Source organism: Tamandua tetradactyla, chromosome 15 (genome assembly GCF_023851605.1).
Source record: "Tamandua tetradactyla isolate mTamTet1 chromosome 15, mTamTet1.pri, whole genome shotgun sequence".
Classification (NCBI taxonomy): domain Eukaryota; kingdom Metazoa; phylum Chordata; class Mammalia; order Pilosa; family Myrmecophagidae; genus Tamandua; species Tamandua tetradactyla.
The window spans coordinates 86,904,589-86,930,621 of NC_135341.1; the positions used below are offsets into that span (position 1 = coordinate 86,904,589).

At 38.4% G+C, this 26,033-nt stretch overlaps 2 protein-coding genes and 1 long non-coding RNA gene across 4 annotated transcripts in view; 2 read left to right on the top strand and 1 right to left on the bottom strand.

The window, feature by feature from the left end:
* The window catches only part of PLS1 (plastin 1), a 123,621-nt gene extending 115,962 nt beyond the window's left edge, over window positions 1-7,659 (top strand). For both annotated transcript variants that reach the window (XM_077130313.1, XM_077130314.1), the window contains exons 15-16: window positions 6,124-6,248; window positions 6,494-7,659. In XM_077130313.1, coding sequence (XP_076986428.1) covers window positions 6,124-6,248; window positions 6,494-6,629 — 261 coding nt within the window. In that variant the 3' untranslated portion in view covers window positions 6,630-7,659. The remainder of the gene's footprint in view (window positions 1-6,123; window positions 6,249-6,493) is intronic.
* Window positions 4,277-6,771, bottom strand: LOC143657681 (uncharacterized). The gene is made up of 3 exons (XR_013162948.1): window positions 6,468-6,771; window positions 5,449-5,642; window positions 4,277-4,746 (listed from the first exon to the last, which is right to left on the bottom strand). It is a non-coding gene; the product is annotated as an uncharacterized LOC143657681 (long non-coding RNA).
* Window positions 7,660-11,984: 4,325 nt separating the features above from the next.
* The window catches only part of TRPC1 (transient receptor potential cation channel subfamily C member 1), an 84,361-nt gene continuing 70,312 nt past the window's right edge, over window positions 11,985-26,033 (top strand). Inside the window, 2 exon segments of the mRNA XM_077130315.1 lie at window positions 11,985-12,192; window positions 22,562-22,716. Of these exon segments, the coding sequence (XP_076986430.1) occupies window positions 12,021-12,192; window positions 22,562-22,716 (327 nt within the window). The 5' untranslated portion in view covers window positions 11,985-12,020.

A 26,033-nucleotide genomic window follows, 5' to 3' on the forward strand; every position in this document is an offset into this window, starting at 1 on the left:
GAATCACAGGGTAGGGAGTATGGAGGTCCTCAGAAAAGGCAGCTGGCTCAGTTCTGGGGGGCTAAGGAGAACTTCCTGTGGGAACTGACATTTAAGCTGAGACCCAGAGGATAAGTGGACAGATAGGAATTAGCGAGGCACAGTGAGGTGGGAGGGTAAAAGGCAAGAAGTAGTTTTGAACCTGTAAATTATTAAACTCTCTAAGCCCTCTCTGCATTGACAATAAGAATATCTACTTATAGAGTTGTTGTGAAGATTAAAGGAAATATATGTAAAGCATTTAGCCTAGAGTTTTAGCATTTAGTAAACACTCAGTAAATGTTATTGCTGAACAGGCAAACTATATTAATATTTTTCTTTACAGAGAAAGAACAATGTAACTGGCTTTAGGATGCCTTTTCTTTGGTTTAACTCAAATTACTACATATCTTTTTGAATGTTCTCTGTGCTGGCCATATTACTTAGTCAACTAAGTGAGTTCCAAAAAATTCAAAACTGTGCACAATTATATAGTGTAGCTGAACTGAGTATTGCACATGCAGTATTTTACAGAAATCGTAATAATCTATACTAATAGCTGAACTAGATCTCTTGATGAATAAAACAGAACTTAATTTTGGCTCACCATCGAGTTTCTCTGTGACCTGGGCCAGGTTAATTTCTCCATGCCTCAGTTCTCTCATATCTGAAATGGGATTTAAGCGTGCCAGTCTTCTAGGGTTGTTGTCAGCTAAGCCAAGTTAACAAGCATAAAGAACTTCCCAGTGCCTGGCACATGTGAACAGCTCCATAAACGGGCCTTCCTGGACTGGGGGGGCCAGCCGCTGTGTACAGGCCACCCCACGTGAAGCGCTTCCTCTTTTAGGGAACACCAGCGGCCACTCGTATTTTCAAAACTGGCAGGAAGGGCAACAGAATGGACTATTCTAATAGTAATATGTGTCAAATTAAGGGACTGGGATGGTATATTTAATTATGTTGAAAATCAAGCCAAGCTCTAGGCTACTACTCTCCAAAATTCCAGACATTGGTTTTGCTCAAGTCATTCCTTTATGATTAACTTAAGGAAAGCAAAGGGGAAAAGGATGATGAAAACACATTTAATACAAAATTAAGGGATAACCCTCGTCTCCTTTGCAAAAAGTCCAATGTTTTCACTGATAATGTACAAACTAGGGGAGGCTGAACATAGGTTGATTTTTTTTTTTAATTTTTTTATTAATCAAAAAAAAGAAAAGAAATTAACACAACATTTAGAAATCATTCCATTCTACAAATGCACTCAGTAATTCTTAGTATCATCACATAGATGTATGATCATCATTTCTTAGTACATTTGCATCGATTTAGGAAAAGAACTAGCAAAACAGCAGAAAAAAATATAGAATGTTAATATAGAGAAGAGAATTAAAATAATAATACTACTAATAATATATATATATAAAGGAAAAAGAAAAAAAACAAAAACAAAAGATACAAACACACAAACAAACAAACAAAAAAACCATATTTCAGGTGCAGCTTCATTCAGTGTTCCAACATAGTTACATTACACTTAGGTATTATTTTGCTGTCCATTTTTGAGTTTTTGTATCTAGTCCTGTTGCACAGTCTGTATCCCTTCAGCTCCAATTACCCATTATCTTACCCTGTTTCTAACTCCTGCTGGTCTCTGTTACCAATGATATATTCCAAGCTGATTCTCAAATGTCGGTTCACATCAGTGGGATCTTACAGTATTTGTCCTTTAGTTTTGGGCTAGACTCACTCAGCATAATGTTCTCTAGGTCCATCCATGTTATTACATGCTTCATAAGTTTAGTCTGTCTTAAAGCTGCATAATATTCCATCGTAGGTATACGCCACAGTTTGTTTAGCCACTCGTCTGTTGATGAACATTTTGGCTGTTTCCATCTCTTTGCAATTGTAGATAATGCTGCTATAAACACTGGTGTGCAAATGTCCGTCTGTGTCTTTGCCCTTAAGTCCCTTGAGTAGATACCTAGCAGTGGTATTGCTGGGTCATAATCCATTCTGCCATTCTATGTCTTTTGATTGGGAAATTCAGTCCATTAACTTTTAGTATTATTACTGTTTGGATAATATTTTCCTCTACCATTTTGGCTTTTGTATTATATATATCATATCTGATTTTCCTTCTTTCTACACTTTACTCCATACCTCTCTCTTCCGTCTTTTTGTATCTGACTCTAGTGCTCCCTTTAGTATTTCTTGCAGAGCTGGTCTCTTGGTCACAAATTCTCTCAGTGACTTTTTGTCTATAAATGTTTTAATTTCTCCTTCATTTTTGAAGGACAATTTTGCTGGATATAGGAGTCTTGGTTGGCAGTTTTTTTCTTTTAGTAATTTAAATATATCATCCCACTGTCTTCTAGCTTCCATGGTTTCTGCTGAGAAATCTACACATAGTCTTATTGGGTTTCCCTTGTATGTGACAGATTGTTTTTCTCTTGCTGCTTTCAAGATCCTCTCTTTCTCTTTGACCTCTGACATTCTAACTAGTAAGTGTCTTGGAGAACGCCTATTTGGGTCTATTCTCTTTGGGGTGCGCTGCACTTCTTGGATCTGCAAATTTAGGTCTTTCATAAGAGTTGGGAAATTTTCAGGGATAATTTCTTCCATTAGTTTTTCTCCTCCTTTTCCCTTCTCTTCTCCTTCTGGGACACCCACAACACGTATATTTGTGCGCTTCATATTGTCATTCAGTTCCCTGATCCCCTGCTCAAGTTTTTCCATTCTTTTCCCTATAGTTTCTGTTTCTTTTTGGAATTCAGATGTTCCATCCTCCAGTTCACTAATTGTAGCTTCTGTCTCTTTAGATCTACCATTGTAGGTATCCATTGTTTTTTCCATTTTTTCTTCTTTGTCCTTCACTCCCATAAGTTCTGTGATTTGTTTTTTCAGATTTTCTATTTCTTCTTTTTGTTCAGCCCATGTCTTCTTCATGTCCTCCCTCAATTTATTGATTTGGTTTTTGAAGAATTTTTCCATTTCTGTTCATATATTCAGCATTAGTTGTCTCAGCTCCTGTATCTCATTTGAACTATTGGTTTGTTCCTTTGACTGGGCCATATCTTCAATTTTCCGAGCGTCATCCATTATTTTCTGCTGGTGTCTGGGCAGTTGATCAGATTTCCCTGGGTGTGGGACCCAGCTGGTTGAAAGGTTTTTCTGTGAAATCTCTGGGCTCTGTTTTTCTTTTCCTGCCCAGTAGGTGGCGCTCGTCTGTCTGCACGGCAGTCGGCCCAGGAAACCGCGCGTGGAGGTGGGGGTCGCTGGCCGCCGCGGGTTGGGAAAGTGCCGGTCCTAATTATCCAGCTGGCCCGAAACGCCAAGCGTGACGGGAGGGCCCCGCTATCCAACGTTCCCAGTCAGACCGGGGAGCCACGTGCGTGGAGGGGACCCCAGTCGCCAGCCGCCCCGGCCGGGAAAACGCGCGCCCCTCGGGTAGCTCACCGCAGCAGATTCTCTCTGCCCGTTCAGCTGTTCCAGAATGGGGTACGCTGCCTTTTTGGTCTCTGTCGTGACTCCGGGAGCTGTTTCGTATTGTTTCTGTTTCTTTAGTTGCTTTTCTGGAGGAGGAACTAAGACCCGCGCGTCTTACTAAGCCGCCATCTTCTCCGGACTGTCAGGTTGATTTTTTATTTTTATTTTTTGAAAATGAAGCTAAGAGGTCCAGTATAATCTTTGAAAGTTTAAATTTTTCATTCATTTCAGTAAAAGCTTTTCTCAAGGTGACTCATAAGGAAATAGGTAGAAAAATCCTGTTTCCTAAAGCTAAATGAAGAAATATTAAAAAGAACACAAATAATGTTAACAAGTAATTAAAATATAGCACGAACAAGCCACTTGTTTGTTTTTAATCATTATATAAATATTATATGAAAAGTAATTCCATTGAAATTTAAAATCTATTCTAGAATGATATAGATGTTGTTTATTTTTAGAACATATAGCAGTACATAAGAGCCAGCTAGAAGGCTTATCAAAAATGTAGATTTCTGGCCCAATCCAAAGATAACCTGAATCTTTAACATGAGTGGGGCTAAATTTGTATTTTAACAAGTTCCCCAGAGGATTCTTGTGAAGGTGGTTCACAGACTACACTTTAACAGAACTGGTATAAGAATTTTTGAGAAAGAGAGAAGATGACAAAAGCTAGATCCAGATTACCAGCATCAGATAGAGTTAAGGACCCTCATTATCCCTGCTTCCACCTCTCCCTCTTAAAGATGTTTCATAAAATGAACATTCTTGATAATAAAAATAAATTTATCTAAGATTAATAAATGTGGTATTGGTAGATCATGGCACACACACAAAACAAGCCTGTTACTCTTCTTCACAAGGCTTCACATTATCATACATTCAAATTCTTCCTGCGTTAGGCTGGAACTATTCTATGTGCTCTCACCATATTACCTTAATATTCTTCAGAATCCTATGACATCCCATTTTAGAGATGAGGATTGGGTGCTTTTGGCTTCAAGCAACAGAAACGCTATAACAGGAATCCAGAGGGAGGGTAGACTTCAGGGTTGGTTGAGCCAATAATTCCAGGATTCAGGTGTTCTCCCATCTGTCCACTTTGTCACCCAAAGCGCCAACTTCACCCTCAAGCTGGTTCTCCTTTTGGTAACAGGCTAGCTGCTAGTTATGGCAGAGCTTTCATCCTTTCTCATTCACATCCAGTTGGAGGGGTTGCTGGCTTTTCTGTCCCTCTTCCTAAAGACAAAGAGCATTATATTAAATCAAATCAGTGTGGCAAGAGCATGGGATTAATCTGTTTGGTTTAGACCAGTCCAGTGTTTTTCAACCTGTTTTTCATTATTGCTCTCTGGAGCCGTCTTAGATTTTTTTCCCTAATTCCCCCCCCTCATGAGATTTTAATGCCACAGATGTACTATAAGTTTGTTTATGCACTGTATGCTTTATATATAAAGATACAGCTGCAGACGACCCACATGAGAATCGCCTGGGGTGCTTATTAAAAGTGCAAATTTAGCCCCACTCATGTTAAGGATTCAGGTTATCTTTGGATGGGGGCTGGAAATCTACATTTTTAATAAGCCTTTTAGCTGACTCTTATGCACTGCTATATGTTCTAAAAATAAATACTCCCCAAGGGATGGTAGCATCCGCACTGAGAATGCCTGGTCTAGACTAATTCAGCTCCTGGGGCTTTGGATAGGGTCAGCTCTTCCTGGCTCATATGTCCATGTGAAGGAGCTACAGCTTCAGAGCAAAAATAGGGGCTCTGTTAAGATGTGCAAGGAAGGGGTGGATGGATGCTGGCTCAGCTAGAACAGTGGCCACTATTGAAAATGAAAGAAAGCAATGAATTTGTTCGAGTATTGGTAAGCAGCAAAATTAATTAAGACCAGGATTTCTGATTTCAGCAGTGATGCTCTTTCCACTGGAACTTACTTCCAAGTCCATTTTGATTCTGCCCTGGAGGTCACCTCAGAACTGGAGAGAATTACAGGCATTAGAATGACATGGGTTCAGACTGCTTCTTGGCTGGACTGGCTTATGAGCAAGTCACTTGAGCTCTCTGAACCTCCTGCTCTTCATCGCTAATGGGTACATCATAAGTCCTTCATCGCCAGGCTGTTGGAAGGCTTAAACAAGATAAAACATGTAAAACAAGATCGATGCCTTTGTAAATGTTAGTTCTTTTCCACTTTTATTCCCTTTGCTTTCTGAAAAATGTTAAGTGAAGGCTTAGGAATTCATGGTCTCAGAAATATATGACTAGGATTTGCAAAACTATTGATTTAAAATTCCTTTCCTATTCTCTTTTAAAAGTTGTTTATTTTTTACAGTCTGGATACTATAGTTAGTATACTTTGGAATTCTTACATCCACAAACCTTATTCAGGTATGGTGACAACTCTTTACAGTATAATCTGTGTAAAGACTGAATGGAAAGAGTATTTTAATTGTGATGTGTTGTGTGCTGGTTTGCAGAAAAGCTGAATGTTAGGTACAAAGAAAAATTATAAATTGCTTTCACTAACATGAGTATGACCAGAAGAGTTTGACACTTAAAAGATTAAAGGTAAGGTGTTTAAGACTATGCATCTATTCTTTATTTTCCAGGACAAATCCATTAGCACTAGTTTACCTGTTTTAGATTTAATAGATGCCATTGCACCAAATGCAGTGCGTCAGGAAATGGTCAGAAGAGAAGACCTTTCTGATGAGGACAAGCTGAACAATGCTAAGTAAGCCCTGATGGTTTATATTGGAGTTTAATGGCTCACTGATTCTTTAAGACACTTAGGGAAAGTTCCTACGTCCTTAAAATTTACATTTTTAATTAAATGTCTGGAGAATATGATTTAAATTCTCTCAAACTTACCTACTTATAAAGTTATTATTTATCAAAATATTTCATTCTTTTAAAAAACATAATAAATGAAAATGCCATAGATAAAAAATACCAAGATCTTTTTCTTCTCTTTTCAAGATACGCCATTTCAGTAGCTCGAAAGCTCGGTGCCCGGATATATGCACTCCCTGACGACCTGGTAGAAGTGAGACCAAAGATGGTCATGACGGTGTTTGCATGTTTAATGGGAAAAGGACTGAACAGAATAAAATAATGAAACATTTCATATAATTTCCTGCCACATTAAATGCATTGGATGCCTCACAGTTTACAGAATTCTGAAATGTAGTGGGCATAATACCCAAGATAATTTGTATGCTCAAAAATAGATATATATTCATTAATTTAGTATCTTGTTCATATTAATTAGAATTTGTTAACCTTTTTGGATAACAATTAATTTACAAGATGATGCTAATAACAGGGTATGTTCATTATCAAGCTGATGTTTCATGATTAAATTATTTTCTTTTCCTGAAAGTTTCATTAAAGCAAGACTAATTCATTCTTTTTCATGGCTCAAAAAAGATCAATACAAAATGTTTTTTGCAAGTCCTGCTGTGAAATGTTTTGATTTGTGTGTGTGTTACTTTTGGTCATAAATGTATTTAAAATCATAATGCAGCTCAATCCTTTTATTTCCTTCCTCCAAATATGCAAAATAGTTTAAAATTTTCAAAAACTTCCTATATTGTAAGTGATAAGTATTGTTCATTAATATTAAATTTTTTTATATATCAAAAATAACTCTCAAATAAATCCAAAAGTTCACTCTTTTGTTTAAATAACAGGAGCTTTTTACTTTAAAATTTAAGTTTAACTGCTTTGATATTTGTGTTAGTTAGATTCAGTTGTCAAGTTGGCCAGGTGAGCATACCTAGTCTTGTTGCTGCAGACAAGCCAGCGATACGTGAACCTCATCTGTTGCCAATTACATCTGCAGTCAGCTAGGAGGCATGTCTGCTGCAATGAGTGATGTTTGACTTAATTGGCTGGTGCTTAAATGAGAGATTGCAACGTAGCACTGCTAAGCAGCTCGGCATTCCTCATCTCAGCACTTGCAGCTCAGCCCAGGCCTTTGGAGATACAGAAAGAAGTCACCCCGGGGAAAGTTGTTGGAACCCAGGGGCCTGGAGAGAAGACCAGCAGAGACCACCTGTGCCTTCCACGTAAGAAAGAACCTCAGTGGAAAGTTAGCTGCCTTTCCTCTGAAGAACCAACAAAATAAATCCCCTTTTATTAAAAGCCAATCCGTCTCTGGTGTGTTGCATTCCGGCAGCTAGCAAACTAGAACAATATTTTACATATGATAGTTTGATAATACAGCTTCATGACAGGTGGCATATATATATGTTGTTAGGTTATATAAATGTGTGTGTGTGTGTGTGTGTGTGTGTATGTATGTATATATATTGCACCAGTTTTTCTTAAATGGTCTGTATAAGTAGCTAATCAGCCAACCATCAAACATTTATTCTGCCCTCAGTAAGTCTGTGGCACTTTTCAGTTTGTGCATGTCAGGTCCATGAAGATTTCTTTTGGAAATATTCATTTTGAACATTCATATAGTTATCTATCAATTGACTCCTTCCAAATATTTGTAGCACCGCTACTATATTACATATATTAATTATGTATACTAAAACCTTACGTAATTTAGAATACACCCACTGAATATCTTTACTAAGCTAATCGTCAACATAAAATATTTTCATGTTTTTTCCACAACTGCCTTCAAACTGGTGTTTGGTTAATACTTATGCTACTTGGGGATAGCTAAAGCTGCAGACCTCTTTTTGTCTGAATTGTTAGCAGCAGACCTGTTTTGCTGCTAGCAATTGAATACAGAAATCTCCTTCCTCCATCTTCCACTGTCAGTGCTTGTGAGCGATATGGCTGCTGAACAGAAGTGCTGTCACTTGTATCTTGGTGTGGCTGAGCAGTCTAAATCCCCTGTCTATGACTGGTAAACATACACATTGGTAAGAATGAAACTGTCCATGTGTTTAGAATAGAGTTTTTTAAACGAAATCATCACGTGGAGTTTTGAAATATATTCTCCTACAGAAGAGATCTCCTTTCCCTTTATATTTTGATAATTTGTTTTCTTATATGAAGATTATAAGATAGGTTCTTGCTTTTTTATGAGATTATTTAAATCGTTTCCCCCTTTGATTTTTTTTTCACCATTTCATTCACTTAGTTACCTGATTAATAGGAAATTTGGCACTTTAAGGTGTTTTTTCCCCCAGAATATATTTAATTAAAATGCCATACAAGTAGAAAGTCAGTGTCGGTACTTATTTCATTTAGAGAAAAAGAACAGCCTTGAAAATTATCTAGCAAAAGCATATTTTCTAGAAAATAAAAGAGAACAACTTTTAAACTAGTGAAACAAGAAAATGTCTTATTAAATCATTCATTTCTTTGGGTACAGAGTAGTTCTTTGATTCTTTCATGAAGAATTTCAGTAGAACAAGACTAACTACATGATTGCTACAAATTTAGTTTGACCGGAAACAATTTGAGAGAATCAGTCAATTCACTGAAATAGATGCACTGTCTGTTATGATCTGGGTACAGTGCTAGGCACGGTGCTGCGGACCACAGAGACAGTCTCCTGACCTCACGACTCTTCTGTCTTCGTGGAGGGAGAAAAACAAATAATGTCAGATAGTGGCTAATGCAGGAGAAGAAATGAAGCAGGATAATGTGTTGGAAGCAGACTTGGAAAGCAGGGTGGGGATGAGTTGGGATGGTCGGGAAAGGCCTCAGGATGTGATATTGGGACAAAGACCTGCAGGAGGGGCACTAGGTGGGGAGTGCCCGCAGAGGGAAGGAGAGCAACGGTCTGGGGTCAGGCCGTGGTAAGAAGAAAGTAGAGAGGATGAAGATGTAGGTAAGAGTCAGTTCTAATTGGAGGACTAGATCTGAATCTGGATTTTTCCTTCCTAATGCAGTTGTGGTGAGCTGCTCTGGATAATGAGATGTTCTTGAACTGCATGTCGCTGTTCGTTCAGCTCTACCGTTGGTCTCCATGTCATGGATGCAGAATCCACACAGTGCAGTCACTGATTTTTAAATTTATAGTTCCTACAGGGTACGTTAAAATACCCCAAGTTTTGCTAGATAAACATTGTACCAGAGAGTCAAGAGAGGATATCCTGTATCTGAGATAATCCAAAAAGACTTCTGATGAAAAGGATGCAGTTGCAACACTGGTTTAGAATGAAGAAGGAATAGCCTCCAAAATTTTTGAATGCCCCCCTGGGATTATCTACTAAAGTAGGTTAGAATTCCCCTGAACATTGGCTCCCTTGGCAGCCCTCTGGACAAGGAATCTCCTAAACCCAGAAACTTGAAAAAGCTTCTGGTAAAAGTGGCTTCCATAAAAATCAGAATTTTTACCTTCTGTTTCAGTTTGCTGCAGCTGCCAGAATGCCATATGCTGGAAATGGATTGGCTTTTATAAATTACACAATTAGGTTACAGATTTACAGCTCTAAGGTCAAATAAATGTCCAAACTAAGGCATCCAGAGACAGATACCTTGACTTTGAAGAAAGACCGCCGGCACCCAACACCTCTGTCGGCTGGAAAGGCGCGTTGCTGGTGTCTGCTGGTCCTTGCTCCCACTGTCGCGTCCGGTAGCTTTCCAGGGGTCCGGGGGCCTCAGCTTCTCCGGGGCAAACTCGGGGGGATTCCATCTCTTAGCATCTCCAAATGTCTGTGTGCCTCTGCTTGCTGTTTCAGCTCTCCGAGCATCTGTGCTTTCTCCAAACCGTCTCCTTCTTAAAGGACTCCAGTAAACTAATTAAGACCCACCCTGAATGGGCAGGGTCACCTCTCCATGGAAACCACCTAATCAAAAGGTTCCACCTAACAAAGGTTGGATTAGAAGAACATGGCTTTTCTGGGGTACACAGCAGCTGCAAACCAGCACACCTTCAAACACCAGAACTTGTGGATGGTTCAGGGTTAGAGTTCTGCTACTGACTAAATACTTTGTGGTGTATGAAAGAGTGTGCACACACAGACATATACAAACACAAACAAACATGTACCCCGTGCTCACTGGTCAAAATCTTAAAATGAGCAGTTACATTTCACCATGCAAACTTGGGACTGTATTAAACATAACGGAATGGGGGAGATATATGATCTATAGATAAGAAAGAAGAAAGCTAAAATAATTCAAGAGATTAAAGAAAAACAAAACTGTATGGAAAGGTAATCACGCTGTGTGCATAGCTTCTTAGAGGAGATCCAATGGAACTTTGATGAGCAAGATAAAGAAATTTGGGGGATAAAAGGATGGAACCAACCAAGTAGAGGGAAGAAGGAAACATCCCCTCGAATATAAGACAGGATAAAGTATATTTATGTATTGTCTTCAAGCCCAAAACCTTAAAGGCTCTGGAATAGTTGGTTGTGGGAAGCAGTAGGAATTATTTAAGAGATGTAATTCCAGGCTTTTCTGACTAGCTTTTTAAGGTGCAGCATAATAGCAGCATTCAATAGCGGTTAATATGCTTTAAATAAAAGCCTGGCTAAAAATTATTCAAGGAAGTAGCACTTGATGGAGCTTCGATCTGTTCTTCCTAAATAATCGATCCATCTTTAAAAATCAGATTTATAAATGTGAAGATGAACAAGAACCACTGCAGGAGGAACTGTGATGGAGAGTAGGTCCTATGCTGACCCATTGGTTTCCCGTCCGTACACCTGAGTTCAGGCGAATACGTGCGCTGGCATAAGGAATGTTATGGTAATTTCAGATCACAAACGGGTCGTTTCAAAACACAGTCTTTAAAAACGAGGGTGGCTAGCCCGCTCGGGCAGGGAAAACATGAGATGCTCTCACAGTGCAGCAGGGGTTCAACCAAACGTCAAGTCGCCAAAGACTCGGTTAGCACGTCGCACCACCTCAGCTGATGTTGCCGGTGAAGACCGGGACTAACCTCCAGCTGGCCCCTGGGCGACGGGGCAGCGGGGACCGCGGGGAGGGGCGGGGCGTCCTCCAGACACGCCCCCAGGCCCCGCCCCGGTCGCCGCAGGCCCCGCCCCGCCGCAGGCCCCGCCCCGCCCGCCGTCGCCGCAGCACAGCCCAGGATGACGTGAGGAGAGCGATGAGCATCTCCTCGAGGGGCGGCTCGGTCCGCGGTCCCCACAGCCCCGGGGCCCGGTGTGCGCGGAAGCGTCCCTCGGAGCTCCTCTCCTGCCTCTTCCTCGTCCTCCTCCCGGGCTGGGCCGCGGCCCGCGCGGCCCCTGCGGCCCCTGGCACGGCCCCGCGCTCGGCTGCCGCCCTGGCGCGCGCCACTCCGCCGTCCCCGGACGGGCAGGGCCCGGCACGGCCCGGACGCCGACGGCTGGGGAGGGGTCGCTGGCCCCGGGGCCGCGCGTGCGCCGCCAGCGGCCTGGGGCTGTCGGCGGAGGGCGAGTACTGGCTGGGGGGCGAGGCGACGGCCTCCGGGGCCCACGAGCCGCGCGCCGGGGCGGCCGCGCGCCATCCCTTTTCCAGCCCCGGGGCGGGGCTGCGGCCGCGGTCGGGGCCAGCGGGGGTCCCGCCCCCGTCCCCGGGCCTGCCGCCCTCATGGGCCGCGGTGATGGCGGCCCTGTACCCGAGCACCGAGCTCGCGGGCGCCTCCGCGTCCTCCCCGCCCTCCTCCCCGTCCTCCTCCTCGTCGCCGCACGAGGTGATGGCGCTCAAGGATGTGCGGGAGGTGAAGGAAGAGAACACGCTGAAGGAGAAGCTTTTCCTGCTGGCGTGCGACAAGGGTGAGAGCTAGGCCCCTTCCCCGCCGCGGACGCCCTGCCCGCCACCCCGGGTCCCCTCGCGCCGCCCGCCGCGGGGCGGGAGCCGACTCCCGGGCCAGCCCGGCGGCCTGCGGGGCCGGTCGTCCTTCTCCTGACCCCACGCCCTTCTCCTGACCCCACGCCCCTCCCCCGACCCCACGCCCTTCTCCCGACCCCACGCCCCTCCCCCGACCCCACGCCCTTCTCCTGACCCCACGCCCTTCTCCTGACCCCACGCCCTTCTCCCGACCCCACGCCCTTCTCCCGACCCCGGAGGCTCTGCTGCTTTCTCCGGAGCCCTTGCTTGGAGGCTGCCGGTGTCTGTGGCTCTCGCTTGGCCTTTTCTGCGCCGTTAGAACCTCCCTTCTGCCACTTCTTCGGCCGCCCAGGGCCCGGCCACGGCGCTGGGGGAAGGAGGGAGCTCTGACCTGGGGGGCGGGCGGGGGGCGGCGCGGGACGGGGAAACTGCCTGGTCTCCAGGACTCGGTGAGCAGGCCGGCCTTGGGTGCCCGTGCTTTTACAGCCTGCGGAGGGGCGTTGCTCCGAGGCTGCAGAGGGGGTGGCGGGAGTGCCAAATAACGGTGGTCAGAAATACGTGAAAGGTCCTGTGTCCACGACCTTTTTAAATCTAGAATTTCATGACGTTAGTGGTCATATTAAAGACTTTTCACTTAAGCATTTATTTAGTAATGCATATAATAAAAAGAATGGGAAATTGTCCCAAAACTGCTTTCATTTCTTATTTGTAAAAAAAATACCGAAAACTTTCTTTCTGAATTTATGCAACTTGGTATAACGGTCATACTCATTAGGAAAATTCTGTTTAGGACAATGCAAACTTCCAAGGCAGTTTAGACCTGAAAATAGTAACCACCGAGAAATTTGGTTTGTGTGTGCATCTGTGAGTGCCGGAGGTTTTTAATAACTGTCAACCCCCAGCCTCCGTTACTGCTGTTGGAATAGGGTGTTATTTACACAACTTTTTGAAAACACGGTAACGTATAGACAAAGTTTAACTCTGTTGTTAAGCCACTTTGTCCTCACACGTAATAGTATTAAGTGACATTGGGAAAGCATTTCTTCAAGTCCACTGTGGGCAAAATTTTGAGTAGTCTTGAAAATGTAAAGAAAAGCAGAATATATGTCTGAAACCTCACAAGAATTATGTGTGGATATTGTAATTTTTGGCATTACTGGAACAGCTTTACCTGAATTCTCTTCAAAAAATTTCTGAAGGGGAAAGGGAAAAGATTGTGTTGTACTAAAAGGAGTAGATTGTGCGACATCAGCCCTAGCTCACTCTGCTGCTGATTTTAATGCAGTGTCAGGAAGGAGGGTTTGATACTCGTGTCAAGCTGAGAACAGAGCAGTGTCATAATGGAATATGCTTGCGGTAGGCTCACGTGTAGTGTCTACATTTAGGGTTATTCCATCTACTTCAAACAAAAGAGAGTTTTAGTACGTGAGAGTTCTGTAGCCTATCCAGCAGTGCCGGTAGAAACAGTTTGTTGTTGTCAGTTTCCCATTTTACGACAGCGTTTAGATCCCTGAAGAGATTTACCTTCCGGAGTTGGGTAGAAACTGAATATGCTGTTAAAATGTGAATATTAAATAGGTATTTTTTGTTTCATGTATTTTGAAAGATGTTCTTGGGTTAGATTTGGTAAAATGACATATTTGTTGTACATGTTTATAGTATATATTTACATTAAAAATAAATTTGGGTTATAGTGTTTTGTTTGTTTATATGTTTGTATTCACTGATGAACCTTTTTTAGTGTTATCCAAACCAACTCTAAAAGTGACAGTTTTCTAAAATAGCTGTAGCTTTCGCTATTACACTGTAACCTTCATCAAACCTGACGGCAAACATTTACTAAAACAGCTACTGGGATTGAGTGCATGTGCTCTTCTTAGGTGATATCATTTAATCTTCACAATCCCATGAGCCAGAATTATTGTTATTCCCATTTTATAAATGAGGAAAATGAGACTTACCAAAAATTTTACATTAATTTGCTCAAGGTTATATTAGTTAGGAAGTAGAGAACTGGGGTCTATCTTCAGCTGCACTGTATGTTATACTGATTTGGTTTTAATTGAGTGAATGAAAATAATTTGTGTCAGAAATGACACATCCACATTTGAAGTTACTAATTGGAAATAAAATTTGCTTTCTATGAATGTTTTATAAGCCTTGATTTCTTTCTGTATTAAACTTACCTAATGAAAGTAAGTAGCTGATCATATTGATGAATATGCAACTATATGATGATATTGTGAATTACTGATTATATATGTGGGATGGAATGATCATATGTTAAGAATGTGCTTTTTATATTTTTTAAAAAAATTTTTTAATTAGTAAAAAAAAAAAGTAAATAGCAAGCATGGTACTTTAGTAGCACCAGAGCAAGTCCACTCTAGAACATCTGAGTTCCCCATCCTTTTAATTTAGCATACTTTCTCTACATGTGCAAAATACTTAGAACATAGCACACTTAGGGAGAATTCCTGAAGCATGACTTGTGAAGAAGAGGTGGTTGGTTATGTGTAGGTTAGTGGATAGGTGGCCCTTTGAAATGTGGGTAAATTATGGAGTAAAAAAAGTGGGAAAGAGAAAAAGGAAAGATTTTACACTTTGTAATTAGTTTTTATGTAAATAAACTCAGTAGATTTAGGCATTTATGCGCTTTGTAATTAGCTTTTATGTAAATAAATTCAATAGGTCTAGGCAAATGCTGATTCAGGCAATGGCCGCTCAGCAGTGGCTGTTCCTGATCTGTAAACAGCTGGGTCAGGATCATCTCAGAGATAACACCAAGTCCTTTCTTCGTGTAAAATTTAGAAGAAAAAGTGAATTAGAAGTTCCTGTGCCAGTGATTTACAGTTAAGTCTGGGTTCGCCAAGCTAATTTTCAGAACATACACCTATGTTCTCTTTAGGCGCAGAATTATGTCTAAAATTACCTCTGCAGTTTGATGGCAGAGATTAATTGAAGTGAGAGCTGGCTGTAAATGTTCAGCAGGGACCCTTCCCGCCCATTTCTCTTCCCTTTCTCAGTGAGAGTGTGGTGCAGCGACCTTTGCCTGTGGGTGCATGTGGTATCCCTCAGGCCTGGTGTCTGGAGAAAGGGTTAGGTTTATTTAGGAAGCACCTAAACTAACTAGTTCCTGTCAGTTCTCCCCTTTATAGTAACTTCTGCAGATGGTAGCTTTTATTATTATGTATATGTTATATATTATCTTCACTTGAACCCTTTGATTTGTTGATGCCCAGTAGTAGTTCATTGTGCTGAAAGAGGAGTATGAAAGGATCCAGTCCCTGCCAGCTCTCCATGGAGAGCATTTTGGAAAAGTTTGCTTTGCAATTACTGACTCAGGAAGCCCTTCTTGAAATTTCAGCACAGGACCGGGAAGGATGAAGAGGTAGCATTTCACCTTTATCTCCTGGCTCAGCCTAGTCTCAGAATCCTGTCGCCTTTGTGGTATCATCTGCTGTGTTATAGAGAAGGAGGCCTTGACGCCTGAATTCTTAATAAGCTTTGCATATCTTTTGGCTAAGGATGTTTTTAAATATGGCATTTCTTTGAGAATTAATGTTAAGCTGCTGTTTTTATTAATACCTGACTAGGTGAATTTAGTGGGATTGTTTTTTAGTTATTTGAGAAGAGATTTTGAGTGTGGGGGGTTGGAGAGAATGGCAGTGGGAAGAAAATTGGCAGAACACTGGGTACGGCTGTGAAGATGTGTGTTAACACGGGCCATAAAAAGTATGTCCCATGAGGGAAGAAAACTTTGCAGAAAGGAGACATGAGGAGAGTACTGAAAACAAAATTATATCATTTCATAAATTTTCATTAGACATAGTACTTACATACTTCATACAGCACAGTTGTCCAAATCACCAAAGTTTTAGAATGTACTAATTGAGAAATGTTGCCATAGGGTATGGTTCATAACTGTTTTAATAAAAGTGACTACTAAATCACTAAAATCATGGAGGATAGCGTATCTGTAACAAATTCATCATTGAACACCTGCCTCAAAGTGCTGTAATACTGACGTTTCTTTGTAGTCATTTGACGAGTGTGCTTCTTTATTTCATTTTTAATTTGCTGCTCTTTGCTGTAAATCAGCAAAATACATTTATCAAACTCCTAATTGTGTTAAAGCACTGGAAAGGTGCTTTATCAGGAAGTAATTGATACCTCTATCCTTTAGGAGCTTTTCTGTAATGGAGATGCTCTCTTATGTTCTTGTGAGGAACAGTAAGGAAAGCAATATGTTTGGCCTAATAGGTCTGGGCAGGGAAGAAGCCAAGACAAATTAAATCTAAGTGTCCTGTTTATGATTTGGAAGATGGTATGTTACTAGTACACATTAATCTTTTGTCTGGACATTTAAAAAAATACAGCCCAAGCCAAATTCCTATCTCTTCTATATTACAGAATTATACACATTTAGGTAGGATGTTAAAAGATTAGATTTTATTATGTGGTTATTATTGCAATCTAAGAATAATTTCTCCCCACTGACAGTGCTTTGTCTTCTTCATAGCTGACTATCAGATTTAATGATACTGAGAAGTTTAAGATCTAAGAATAGTAGTTTATTATGTAATAAGAAGTTTCAAAAGTTAATGCTAACATGTAGTAAGTAGTGACTTTTAAAGCCTATATGAATTGTCAGGACTGAAATCTTTCTATCTCCGTATCTCATATAGCTATGAGATTCAGTGGAATTTATTTAGAAACCAAAACATTGTGATTCTAAGCCGTACCAACCATTATTAATAGCTTTTAATTTCTTTTAAGTCTTTATTTTGAAGTAATATCACACAGGACAATTGCAAAAATAATACAAACCTTAAACCCCATCTCATAGATACCCAGATCCACCAATTTTAACATTTTGCCGTCTTTGCTGTATCTTTCTATCACTTCTGTTAATTTTTAAATGACTCATTTATTTTCTAGTCATATTGGTTGATATCACTAATTCCTTTGTATTTCTTCTAGCTTAATTTATATTGAACAATAATATTCTTTTCTAGTTCTGTGATATATATAACTCAAATATATGTGTGGTTAAATTTGAGCAGCACAACAAATCTTTTATGAAACCATATTGCTACATACCTGTCATAAACTAAACATTTTTGACAACTTGTAAAATCACTATGAATTGTATCTCAAACCGTATACCAGATTATAACCCCAAAATAAGCATTGCTCCTAATTGTTCTTTTAAAAGTCACATTCAACTATATGTTTTTTTTTGTTTTTAATTTATCAACGTATTTACCATAAACAATCAGTATTACCTTATTTGTCATAAGTTTTTTTCCTCAGCAGTGCGAAACTTTTCTCTTTTGCAAGTGATACATATATTATTATTGATAGTCCTCATTAACAGTCATAAAATGACTAAGAAACCATGCTAATAACTGTCTTTCCTTCTTTGTTTGGAAAATATTCAAGGTACTATGGACAGTTCCAGACACCATGTTTCTGAATGCCTTTAATTTTAAAGGTTTCATTCACAACAGTATGATTACATGTATATTGGTGTCTCATTGGGTTTTGCACATTTGATAACACTACATTTTAAACTATCTTCACAGTAAAAGTCTTGCAGGTGTTTTTTTTTTTTTCTTTTTAGAATTTGGCACAAACTAAGTTCACATTTGTCCATATTTATATTTCCAGATCTAGCAATTGAATTGGTTATGTCGTGTATTTTTTACTTGATAATTTTTTTCCTTTTAATAGCAAACCTTCTGTTTTAAGCATTATTTGTAGTAGTTCAATTAGAATGTTATAACTGCTACACTCAAAGTTTGTTTCAGAAACTTGGTTGAAAATCTTTACAGATTTTTTTACAGGAAATAAACATTCTCCCACATGTTACAACTAACTGCAAATTTGGTAAATAGAAAATTAAACACCAACATTAATGCTCCCATTTCAGTGATGGGGAAATTTACCGTATTATGCCAGAAAATCAAATGACTTCCTATTGAAAAAATTATGGAATCATCTGCTCTTAATCAGTTTTGTGACATTTTCTTCAGTGTAATTTTCAAGGGCTTATCACATTGACCAGAGTAAATTTGTTCTTAAGGCCCCAGGGGATTATTTTATATGCTGCTTCATTTTTTTAAATTTCTGGTCAAAAGCTCCTACATTGATTTATGACTGCTAATAGGTTGTAACCTGCGTTTTGGAAAATATTGGTCTAGAATGATCATATGGGTAAGTGGGAGAGGGACACAAGGTAAATTGAGAATGGAAGCAAGCTCCATTTCCTGTAAGGCTTTGTAGGCCACAGTAAAGGTTTTGGTTTTCATTTATGTGTGATAGAAAATCATAAGCGTTCTAATCTTGATATGGTTTGAATTTTTAAAAGGTTACTCTGGCTGCTGGGTGGAGACTGGGGTTACAGCAAGGATCAGGAAAGTGTGGCCCACTGGCCAAATATGCCTCCTGGCCCATGAGCTAAAAATGGATTTTCATTTTTAATGTTTAGACAAAATTTAAAAGAAGAGTAATATTTTATAACATGAAAATTTTATGAAATTCAAATTCTAGCATACAAAAGTGAGTGCTATACTATATACTATGGTCTGTGACTGTTTTTGCACTACACAGGTAGAGTTGATTAACAACAGAGATGGTACGACTTTGCAAAGTCTAAAATATTTATTATCTGACCCTTTTCAGGGCAAATGTGCTGACCCCTAGGCTCGAGTATAAGAAGCATGTCTGTTTAAAAGGCTATAGCAGGAATCCAGGAGAGAAATGATGCTGCCTTGGACCAGGGGTCACGGTGCACATGGAGAGAAGTGGATGCTTGTGGAAGCTAGTTTGGAAAGGGGACTAAGACTTGCTGTTGAATTGGCATACTTTAGAATTGATTGGAAAAGCTTCCTGTTTCCTTCACTGAAAAAAATAGACTTCTAACCAAAAAAGTAAACAGATCATGTTGCAATTCCTTCTCTTTGTTATATTTTAAAGACAAATGGTGTGTAGCTCTGAAACCAACCTCAGTGTAAAATTGAAAGCATTTTATATGTGTAGCATAAGCAGACATTTTAAATTGTAATCCTAATTGTAATTAGGTTCTTGTCTATATCAATTTTAAGTTTTCTAAACTCTTTTTAGACATTTACTCATCCTAAATATCAAGACTATTCTGGGCTTTATGAATATGATATGTTGTTTTAAATGGCTTGCAAAAATCAAGTTCTGTGGGATGCTTAGCAACTACTTAGGTTTGTGATAGATTCTATAATTATAGCCTGTGATTTTTCATTTATATGAGTGTGTCACCTGTGGCAGAAAGGAACTTTTTTTATTATTTTTAGGGATGAAAGTTATTTCCTTGGGTTTTGAATTTTAATTTTTTTTCTGGTATAGCTCTATGACTGCAAAGTCAACTATATGAATATAGGCTTTGAAATTTTAAAACTGGAGTATCTGATATTTGCAATGCTATTACTTTCTTAATAGAGTCTACATGTATTTAAAGTACAGTAATTATTTTTATACATTTGCTCTACCTTAAAATTTGTAGTATAAAATTTTGTAAGAATTACTTTTATATGGTTCTTTAGACTTTTTTGTCTCTGGCAATATGACTCACTGGATAATCTAAAAACTTTTCTGCGTCAAATCATTTAGAAATGCTAGCAGAAATATAGCAAACATCCATTTAAATGAGGAGCTGAGCTTTCCAGAAAGCCAGGAAAATATCCAGACTTCAAAAATGAAGAAGAGACTGAAAAATAAAGAAGTATGTGAGCTGACACTATGGCTGTCCATGGGTGGGAGTGACAGTTATGTTCTGGACAATTTGTTGTGTTCTGTTTTTTAATTTGGGTTTTAATGCCCATCTGGAAACAGGCCACTGGCCTTGAGTTTGCATAAACTAGGGAGTTGGAATCAAGATCTAACCATAAATGCTGGCTTTTTAAAAAACTATATCTTCAGCAAAGGTTTGATGAAGAAAAGCATTTATCCACTAGTACAAGGAAGCAACAAAGAAGCTTGTCTCTTAGTCTATATTCTGGATGAGAGTGAAAGAAAGATTCCTCTAAGATTTTAAAACTATGATCCTACTTCTTATGGGCTCAGAAATCAAACTAATACACCTAAGCTGAGAAATGAATAATCAAAGAATCTCACTCCAGCACATCTCTGCGTTATCTTACAGAAACAAACACAAAGCCTCCTTGGTGGGGCAGACTTTCAAATGATGCTGCCAGGATTGTCACAATTAAGCCCCAGTGAAGATGAGTTTGCAAACACCAATTTTAAAACTCGGGAAAGAGTTGCTTATCATCAAGAGTCAATAGACACAACAGGTGGCAAGAATAGATCTTTAAGAACTTCAGATGATTAAACTTACAGAGATCATAAAATAAGTATCTTTTAAAAGACTGAAAAACTTAAAATGAGTAAATGACAATAAAGAAGGAAATCAAAAGACTAGGCACATTTAAAAAGGAATCCAGTAAAGCTTATAGAAATGAAAAATAGAATTGAAATGTTAAAAATTAATAAACAGTTTAATCAGAGATAGCGGAAGAAAGAATAAATGACTGGAAGAGAGATATTAAGAAATTAGCCAGAATGTAGGAATGAAAGAGGAAAAATAAGATAATTTGAGAGACCCAGAGTAGGAATGAAAAGGTCCAGTAGAAAATCCAGTAGGAGAAAAAGAAATTATGGGGTAAAAGCAATATTTGAAGAGCTAATGGCCTAAAATATTGAATTAATGAAGGTAAAGCCTAATGAGTCCCAAGCAGAATAAATAAAAAATAAATCCTCATCTTGATATATCATGAAACTAAAGAAAATATAGCAGAGTTTTTATGGATAGCATTCTCCCACTATTATGCTATGGATATTTCAGATTCACCTGAAATAAAGTATTAAATGTTATTTTCCAATAATAGTGATGGATTTTCACTGGCCTGTCTACCTGGTCAGTTTAACTTGTGACTAAGAGCATGACTTTATGAAGTGTTGATAAGATTGACAATTTTTGTCATGAGGCATTAGTGTCTAAATATTTATAATGCTGTGGGAGGAATATTTCTTTCTGAGATGAGAAGAATAAAGGTTTTATTCTTGAGGATACTGAGGAAATAGGCCATCAATGAAACTGACATTCAACTTCTTTTGAAGTGTATGGGGACTTTAAAGCCATTGATTTAAAATAGGGAATTTTATACTAAATTTTAACACAAATCTATTACTTGTCTTTCTTAGAACTCATTTAGTTCATTTTAAGTATCTTATTCTGTCTGTATCATAAAATCACTTGTTTCATTTTCCTTTTGGTTTCTGCTGTTCTTTCCGTTTTTTATGCGTAGATGTCTAAGTAACAGCTACTTTGCAAATCACATTAAATAAAATGAAATTGAACAAAACTGCTTTACATTCTTTCTCTATTTAATTGACATTTCTGTTTTGATTTATTTCCCTGATTCCTGAGCCAGCTGGGTTACAGACAAGTACGGTGGGCGTCCTGTGGAAGTGATGGGTTATTCTCACTTCCCCTGTGGTCACCTGTTCTCTTGTGGAGTAGGTTCAGGCTGAAAGAATCTGTGTGCTCCTCACTGGTCAGGATTTTGCTTTAAAATATTCTCACTTGGGCCTCTACCAGTATTAATTCTAGTCCTGCCTTAGAGTTTTGTGAGCTGAGTGTTCTCTGGCCATTTAATCTAAAAAAGGGTCTTTAATGAAATGTGTGTGTATTTATTTGGAGGGCGGGGTGAGGGAAGAAGAGAGGATTTTCAGGCTCCTTCTTTCCTAATGTACATACCCACAAGCATAGATACATTCACAGAGCTTTTTCAATATGTATTTTCCCCTGTAAAAACATCTCTATAATAATCACCACTTCTTAAGTCCCATTTTTAGCCATTATGATGTGTGAATAAATGTGTGTGTGTGTGTGTATGTTTGAAATGTAAAACCTAAATCCTTTAAACCTTTTACTTTTCTAGCTGTGAATCTGCTTTTGGTCATCCTTTTATTAAATTGCTTTAAATATCTAAAAGCTTCACTCCTTATATTCATCCACTTATAAATTTTAAATTAATTTTATTTCAAACTGCTCCTTTAAAAGTTTCTACTTGCTTTTTTACATTTACAACTGGTGTACATATTATTTTATCCGAATATTAGTTTTCAGCAAGGAAATATTCACATTTTATTTGCGTATTTCCACAGTAAATAGAGTTTAGATTTTAATCTTTTGAATTAAGCAAAGTTTATTTTTATGGTCATTCTTATTTATATGTCATGGATATTCAATTATGTTTGTGTATTGTTATTTAGGTGACTATTATATGGTTAAAAAGATTTTGGAGGAAAACAGTTCAGGTGACTTGAACATAAATTGCGTAGATGTGCTTGGGAGAAATGCTGTTACCATAACTATTGAAAATGAAAACTTGGATATACTACAGCTTCTTTTGGACTACGGCTGTCAGGTACAAGGCTAGATAATTTTATTCAGTAGTTTCTGTACTTTTAGAGTTGCCATCTTTTCTTCTATTCTTTTATCCTTCCTTCCTACCTTCCTCCCTCCCTCCCTTCCTCCCTCTGTCCATCCCTCCCTTTCTTTCACCTTTTATTTGCTTTTGAGTCACTTTAAGAATTTGTAAACAAATCAGATAAAGCCTTTTTTTTAAGTGTCATATTTTGAATTGATTTATCTTTTTTCCTCCCAACCTTCACTCCCCATCCCCTTATTTTTATACATTTTACAAAATCTGCTAGTAAATTATGATGACTTATTAAAGATAGCTTTGTTTCTATTACCTATATTATTACTATTTTTTTATACCAAAAAGTAGTACAAATGCTCCTGGTAGTTCAGGGGGACAAATTTTTCTTTGGGTCAACATTATTTACAGTCATAAGAGCAAAGTGCTACTGATTTACAAGCAATTTTCATTTTGACATTTTCTCCTAAGTTCTATTAAATTTTCTTTTTTGCTTAAAATTTACTCATAGCTAAGGGTGGAAAAGACAGACCTCTTGTTTTTCTTCACATCAGTTCAGGTGGAAAAAAGTATGTGTGTAAGTCTTGAAAGAATTCAGTGAAGAGATTCTGGACAAATTTCATAATAAAAACTTTCCTTTTTGCTTTACTTGTGATGGAACTTACCACATACATGCTGGGTTTTGTTTTTGGCTTTAATTTGTTGCCTTCAAATGGTTTGATTTTATGCTTTGTTGTGGCTTTAAACTAATGAGGCTTTTTTTTTTTTTTTTGAGAGGCATCATGAAGCACTCCTAGCAACTGTACTGTGTATATATATATATCGTGTGGGCATTCAGTAGTTTTTCTTAATATAAGTAGGTTATTTCTATGGACAAGTACATTGCTATTGTACATAATATTATATTATATGGTACTGTCTCTATTTATATATACTTAGAGTAAAAAAAAAAAAAAGCTTATCCATCGACTTTATCCAGAACACAACTGACAAGCAGAAAGTAAGTAAAAAATACCACTGAGCAGACAGAGTAGCTGTCGTTAAGTTTATGCTTCAGAATACTTCTGGAGCCCTTCTTCAAAGTCTGTTTTTTCTCATTTTAGATTCCATTTTTAACAAAATTACTTAATGTTCCAACCTATTGAGAATTGAAGAGGCAACACAAAAGGCATGAAGGCTGCAGTAGGATAAAATGAATAGGCACAATAACCCTGACACTATTTAATAAAAACAACAGCATTATAGATCTGATAATCTCAGAGGAAGATATATATATATATATATATATATTAGAATGGTAACTATTATTTATAACAGTGGTCAGTAAGGAAAAGTTAAATTATATTCAGTACTATTGTTTCAGAAGAAAAGAGAATATGTAGTACTTCTGAAGACAGACTTTCATCAAAATAGTTAAAATTTTAAAGTCAAACACTTTTTAAAGGCATAAACTTCAGTTACCTAGAAAATGAGATTATAAAGAAATTCAGTCTCTGATAATTCTGGATAAATAAGGTATTATTGTATAGTAGTCATTTTTGTCTTTTTACTTCTCTGATTCTATGCATATATAAAAATAAGAACTGTGTAATTTTCCATGGTTCTTTCACATATCTGATCACATTTGAACATTATAACTACCCTTCATAGAAGTTACATTTTATAGATTAGAAAACTGAGGCTCATAGACATTAATGAATTGTCCAACGCTCTAAAATTAGTAAGGGCAAAACTAAGATTTGAACTTCAATCTTTGAGCTACAAATCCCATGCTCTTTCTAATTCACTGTCTCTGTCTCAGGTTACTTAATGTGTTATGTATCAATGAACAAATGTCCAAAACCTTCTATTGGGTGTGACTGTGTAAATAAAAATAAGTAAAATGTGAGTTCTGTACCAGTGGTTCTTAAAATTAATTGGACAATTAAAGTACATATGAATTACAAGTCAGCTAAATAATACAAAGGTGTATTTGATAAATGCTGATTGATGATAATATTTGACTCTGAGGTTTATAAAATGCTGTCATATATTTTATCTTGTTTTGTGCTAGCAGTTCTCTTTCAGATGATTTTACCTCCCAAGGGATGTTTAGCAATGTCTGGAAACATTTTTGGTTGTCTCAACTGAGAGATAGGGGCTGCTGCTGGCACTGGTGGGTAGAGGCCAGGGTTGCCGTCACACAACTTACAATGCGCAGAAACAGCTTCTACAAGAAAACATTATTTGGTCTAAAATGTAAATAGTACTGTTGTTGAGAAACATTGATATATTTTGATGATTTATTTTGAGCTTCACAATATATATGTTAGAAATGTAGAAAAGGGCAAGATTACTATGGATTGGAGCTGACAGGAAGGGTTTTGTGATTGAGAGGCCAGTTGAAAACACCTTGAAATACTAATAATTGCCAAGACATATATAGTACTACTCTGTGCCAGGAAATTTAAATATATTCACTTACTTAATCCACACAGTAGCCCTATGAGATAGATATTGTTGCTATCCCCATTTTATAAGAGGAGGAAAACTGAGATACAGAAACATTAAGTAATTTGCCCAAAGTCACTCCATAAATGGAAGACCTGGAATTTGAACCTACTTTCTGGCTCCAGAGTTATGCACTTAAACCTATTACCCTAATCTACTCTCAGAATTGTATAGGTAAGTAGGGAGACCAGGAATGTGGAGAAGGATGCGAAAACATGTACCATGTATTTTCTTGGGAGAGTGAATTGACTTAGCCTTTTTGAACACAAAGTAGTAGAAAGAGGAAAAATAAAGCAAAGCTGATGCAAAGGACCTTAAATGTCAGGCCTAGGAACATGGGTTTTATGGTAGATTTTTGAGAAAGGCCATGCTTTGTGTCCAGTGGCATTTTAGAATGGTGACTATAGAGGCTGTATTCAGTATAAATTGGGGAATGGAGGATGGGGAAGACTGCAGCCTGAGAGAGCAGTTCTCTTAGTAATTCACTCATCAAGATTTAAGGCCTGAACTGGAACAATGGCAGTAAGAATAGAAAAATGGGGCAGATGAGAGAGATATTATAAAGCCAGAATTCACAAAATCTAGTGATTGTTTATATTCAGAAAGAGAAATTGAGATAAAGGGAATCCAGGAGAAGTCAAGCTTGGGGCAGAATGTGCATTCTAGTTTTTGCCATGTTTATTTTGGGGATATTGGGCAGTGTCTAGTGGACGGTTACTGATGATTATCTCTCTAGGGAGAGGTCAGGTTAGGAAGACACAGCAGGCAGTCATGAACACAAAGACGACTATTGAGAGTTATGAGAGTGGATG